Raw genomic sequence first — 5,678 nt, 5'->3', positions numbered from 1 at the left:
TTCCATCAACACTCCACTCAACCAAAGGTAGGACAATGAGCTATAGGAAACATCACTCTTACTCTGAACTGGATTCATTTGCCTTGCATGCCAGGCATTCCTGACGCCCTGGTCTTGCTACGGAATGGTGGAGTTGACAGAATCGGCTGCCGAACATTATCCAGACCAGATGACATCTACTCGGAAGCCTACAGTGATAAGTTTGCAAAGTATTTTGATTGGCAAATTCACTCATATTCATGCCACACCTGGCGCCACAATTGATGCAGGTGGAAGTATCTAGAGCACTGGATAGTTCTGTTAGATAGAGTAAGTTTCATTTATCACAGCTTGAAGAACAGGACCTGAACAGCTGTCTGGCCAACCACATGATCTTTTAAGAGCTAATTGGAGGAGCATTGGTTGGAAGAGCCCAAGGGATAGTTAATGCCTCAGTGGCAGAGACTTCAATTCTGATTGCCTTGAAGGAGGTTTGTCCTCTCCTTGGAAAGCACTCCCTGGACCCAGATGTATTGGACAACTCCCACCTAGTCTTGGGCAAGGTGATTGAGATGGTGGGGTCCATCTTCAGGCATGTATGGAGGAAGCTGATTAGCTGGACCTATTTCAAAATGGATTCAGGACTGGATCTGGCTCTGGGATGGCTTTAGTCACCCTGACTGATTGGGAGAAGAACAAGGGGAATGTGTCTTATTGATTCTCCCTGATATGTCAGCAGCAACTGTTGATACCATTGACCACAGTATACTTCTGGTGCAGCTCCATGGGTTGGGACCATGTTGCAGTGATTCCGCTCCTTTCTGCAGTACCAATAACAATACCATTGGGGGAGTTCTACGGAGCCCTGGCACTTGTGCTGTGGAGCCTGCAGGGTTCCAGCTTGTCCTCATGCCATTTGCTATCTATATGGAGCTGCTGGGAAAGGTCACCCAGGAGTTTAGAGTTGTCATCAGTGTACAGATGACACCCTGCTCTATCTTTCCATTCTATGTGAATCAGGAGAGGCTGTTCAGCTGCTACACCAGAGTCTAGAAGCAGAAATGGACTGGATTAGGGCCAAAAACCTGAAAGTGAATGCCAACAAGATGTGAAGACATTGATGGCGAGTGATTCCCAGGACAAGGAGTTGGGTGAGCAGTCCAGTCTTCTGGACAGAGTTGCACTCCCTCTGAAGGAGCAGGTTGTAGCCTGAAGGTGCTCCTTGATCCAGCACTATCTCTTGAGACCCAGGTGGCCTTAGTGATGAGCATCTACTTTCAGATACAGCTGGTTCACCAGCTATTGCCAAACAATAGTAGCATGCACTCTGGTTACCTCTCATTTAGCCTATTGCTAAATGTTCCACCTAGTGCTGCCAGAATGCAGCTGACAGATGACTGGACAGCATAGCTAGATGAGCTCATCTCATACCGATCCTGAAACAGCTGCACAGGCTGCCTGTTTGCTACCAGGCCCAATTCAAGTTGCTGGCTGATGTATAAAGCCCCAAATGGCTTAGGACTCAGATATATAAAGGATTGCCTCTCCTATTATCTGACCCATTCCTCGAAATCTGCAATGGAGGCCCTGCTGATAGTTTACTCTAGGGCCATGGTCTGTTCTACTATGATGCAATCAGTGCTGGATTTATGTATAAGTTAAACAAGCTATAGCTTAGGGCCCCTCTCTCTTGGGGGCCCCCCACAAAATTTAAAGGGGAAAAACCTGGATGTACATTTCCAAAATATAAGATAAAAAACAATCAAAATAAAACCTACATACAGCAACAGTGTTTAATGTTGTGTAGGCTCCCATGATGTAAGTAATGGGGCCCACCTGCCAGCCTGCTCCCTAAAATATCACTGGTTTGCTCATTTCTATATATAGGGTGCTGTCACGGGCTCAGGAGCAGAGGCACAGGGGAGAGAGGAAATGGAGAGCGAAGGGGAAGAATCGGAGGGGAGCGTAGGGGAGTATGGCAGTGACCTGAGAGATTCCATGAGCTTCTCCAGCGATTCAGAAGATTCCCAGAAGGAGGCGCCGATGGTCAAGGCAAGGGGGGTCCCAGGGGGGACGCACCAGAAACAAGGGACCAGAGGGGACTCCCAAAGCAGCAGCTGGAAATCAGGACCAGCTTCCCCACCAGAGTGTAGTGGGGGGGAAGAGTCCCAGGTGGCAGGGCCAGCGTCTCATCCAGCAGGGAGAGAAGATGAGTCAGGGCTGACCACGCCTCCATCTGAGAGTGGGGGAACGGAGGGGAGGTCAGGTCCAGCTAGCCCCCCCCCCCCGAAGGGGGAAGCAGTGACAGGAGCAGTGTAACGGTCAGGAGGAAGGTTGCCGGCTGGGTGCGCGCGCCAAGTTCGAATGTACAGGCGTGTGGGACAGCAGAAAACCCGGATTGGGAACCAGGTCCTAAAGCCCGCCGGAGGCAGGGGGAAGACTCAGGGGACTCAGCGTCAGAAGAGTCTAGGAAGGGCGAGACCCCAGCTGACAGGCGGAGCCAAAGAAGGAAAGAGCAAAGGAAGAGGTGGAGCAAGGCTAGAGTCTTAAACTGGTGTATGGGGGGAGGAGATTCAGACGGAGCTTCGACGGTCTAGAGTTTCAGACGTAGAGCTGCGCGCTGCGGCTGTCAAAGTGGAAATGAGCTTCAATAAAGACTTTTGTATATAAGAGCGAACTGGGGTTGGTCCTTTGTGAGCTGGGACCTTGGGCAGCTCTGACAGGTGCCAACATGTGCAAATGGCTTTAGATACCTATTAGGTCCATAAATTACCATATAGCATATATTCAACACAAAAAACCAGTCACAATTTGTTGTTGACAAAGGACAGCTGGACATATAAAGGGCCCCATTACCTTCAGTAGCTTAGGGCCTCATCAAACCTAAATCCAGCCCTGGGTGCAATGCAGGGCCTATTCTGTTGTGGAACATCAAGAATTGTAGGAATCCCGCTTTTCCGGCCACAGCAGGAGAGAGGAACAGGCGCCGCAGCCATGTCGCTCGTCATCCCCAAGAAGTTCCAGCACATCCTGGAACGTGTCCAGAGGAGGGCAACCAAAATGGTCAAAGGCCTGGAAACGATGCCTTATGAGGAACGGCTAAGGGAGCTGGGCATGTTTAGCCTGGAGAAGAGGAGGTTAAGGGGTGATATGATAGCCATGTTCAAATATATAAAAGGATGTCACATAGAGGAGGGAGAAAGGTTGTTTTCTGCTGCTCCAGAGAAGCGGACACGGAGCAATGGATCCAAACTACAAGAAAGAAGATTCCACCTAAACATTAGGAAGAACTTCCTGACAGTAAGAGCTGTTCAACAGTGGAATTTGCTGCCAAGCAGTGTGGTGGAGTCTCCTACTTTGGAGCTCTTTAAACAGAGGCTTGACAACCATATGTCAGGAGTGCTCTGCTGGTGTTTCCTGCTTGGCAGGGGGTTGGACTCGATGGCCCTTGTGGTCTGTTCCAACTCTATGATTCTATGATTCTATGATTCTATCCTGCGAGTTCTCAACACAAACATCGACGGGCGGCGGAAGATCGCCTTTGCCATCACCGCCATCAAGGGGGTGGGCAGGCGTTACACCCACGTGGTGCTGAGGAAGGCGGACATCGACCTGACCAAGAGGGCTGGAGAGCTCACCGAAGATGAGGTGGAGCGTGTCATCACCATAATGCAGAAACCTCGTCAGTACAAGATCCCTGACTGGTTCCTGAACAGGCAGAAGGATGTCAAGGATGGGAAGTATAGCCAGGTCTTGGCCAACGGGCTGGACAACAAGCTCTGCAAGGACTTGGAGCGGCTGAAGAAGATCCGGGCGCATCGGGGCCTGCTCCACTTCTGGGGCCTACATGTCCGTGGCCAGCACACCAAGACCACCAGCTGTCGTGGCAGAACCGTGGGCGTCTCAAAGAAGAGGTAAATCTTTTCCCGTGCAGATAATAATAAAAAAGGGTTTAAAAAAAGAAAAAGAAAAAGAATTGTAGGAATCCCTTCCATTGGATGTGTAACACACGAGCATACTCTTGCTTATCTCCTTTTGAACTCATCTGCAGATATATCTGTTCTCTTTGGTCACTGCAGATAGATGAGGCAGCTGGCTGTTCTTTGGGTGCAAAATTATGTATTGCTGAATTTTTGGAAGACTATTTTATGCTTTTTAGTGTTGATACTATATGTAGTTGAAGGGAAGTTTACAATTCTTATTTATCATGATCATCAAGATCAACACTGTCTGCTGTCCCAATGTCAAATCTGATTGGTTATGGGGAACTGTGACACCACAACATCGACAATTTGGTTCCTGATTGACTGAGATTATGCTGTGAGGAAGGAACAGCAAAACTGGGATAAGTCTTCCATCCCAATGCATAAGACATTCTGGAAACAAAACAAAAAAATAAAAAATGGCCTTGCCATGAACGTAAAATGTAAGGAAAAGATAACAAGCACATGATTCATTAAAAAAAAAAAGAACTTTGCAAAAAGTAGGTCAGAGAGAGATTCAGGTTTATCAGATTAGTTCAGTGGTTACACAATAGGTTGTTGAGTCAAACAGTGTGAAGGTATCATCTGTCTGGTGGTCTGATTGCTTCATTTTAGATCTCCTCCCCTCCACCAATACTGGAAATCCATGCTCTCTGTTGGAAAGCCAAAGCTGGGGGAGAAACTCTCTCTGCAGGTTGCAAAGCGAGAAGATCTGTAAATTGAGCTTCCACCCAATCCATCTATAAGTGAAATGGTGGAGTAGATTTGAAGGCTCCTGCCTGATGGTGACACTGAAAGCATTTCAGAGAGAACCAGAAGAGTGAAGAAATAATCCAGTGTGACATGTGGATCAGGCTTTTTCCTGTTTGGTACAAATATGCTTTCTCTGAGTTCCCAAAAAATTGTGAAAGCTAAACTAATACATGTCAGCTGGCTATAGTTCTCAGAAATCCCCTTGAGTCCCCCCCTACCAATGACAACAAAGGTTGCAACAACAACAGAACACGTCAAATGCAAACAGCTGTTATAAATTGGATAGAAACTAGTTTGGGCAAGCTAGCCGTGATCTGATTGACTTGTGGTCCATTTCCTGGACTAATGAGTAAGGCTTTATTTGTTTGCTGTATTGAAAAGGGAACCAAGGGTCAAGGAGAAGGGCTGATGTTATTTCTGAGGACCTAACCCTGTTTCTTTTGTGTATATTTTTTGCTCTGCTGCCACAGTGGCTATTCTTGCTGTGGGCAACAATTACTACCAGTTCTGGGCACCAGAATTTAAGAAAGAGATTGATAAGCTGGAATGTGTACAGAAGAGGGCAATGAAGGTGATCAAGGGTCTGGAAACTAAGCCTTATGAGGAGACTGAGAAGAGATATGGTAAAAGGTAAAGGTACCCCTGCCCATACGGGCCAGTCGTGTCCGACTCTAGGGTTGTGCACCCATCTCACTTAAGAGGCCGGGGGCCAGTGCTGTCCGGAGACACTTCCAGGTCACGTGGCCAGCGTGACGAAGCTGCTCTGGTGAGCCAGCACCAGCGCCGCACATGGAAACACCGTTTACCTTCCCGCTATAAAACGGTACCTATTTATCTACTTGCACTTAGGGGTGCTTTCGAACTGCTAGGTGGGCAGGAGCTGGGACCGAAAGATGGGAGCTCACCCCGCCACGGGGACTCGAACCGCCGACCATGCGATCAGCAAGCCCTAGGCGCTGAGGT

The 5,678-nt window shown here is 48.3% G+C and overlaps 1 protein-coding gene across 1 annotated transcript; it reads left to right on the top strand.

Moving 5' to 3' along the window:
* Positions 1–2,933: 2,933 nt before the first annotated feature.
* Positions 2,934–3,955, top strand: LOC308584312 (small ribosomal subunit protein uS13-like). The gene is made up of 2 exons (XM_081188924.1): positions 2,934–3,016; positions 3,482–3,955. Exons 1-2 carry the CDS (start codon positions 2,974–2,976, stop codon positions 3,895–3,897), a joined length of 459 nt encoding a protein of 152 aa, XP_081045050.1. The 5' UTR covers positions 2,934–2,973; the 3' UTR covers positions 3,898–3,955.
* Positions 3,956–5,678: the final 1,723 nt, after the last annotated feature.

Source organism: Podarcis bocagei (genome assembly GCF_964188305.1).
Source record: "Podarcis bocagei genome assembly, chromosome: 3".
Classification (NCBI taxonomy): Eukaryota; Metazoa; Chordata; class Lepidosauria; order Squamata; family Lacertidae; genus Podarcis; species Podarcis bocagei.
This window is presented reverse-complemented; position numbering and strand designations above follow the sequence as displayed.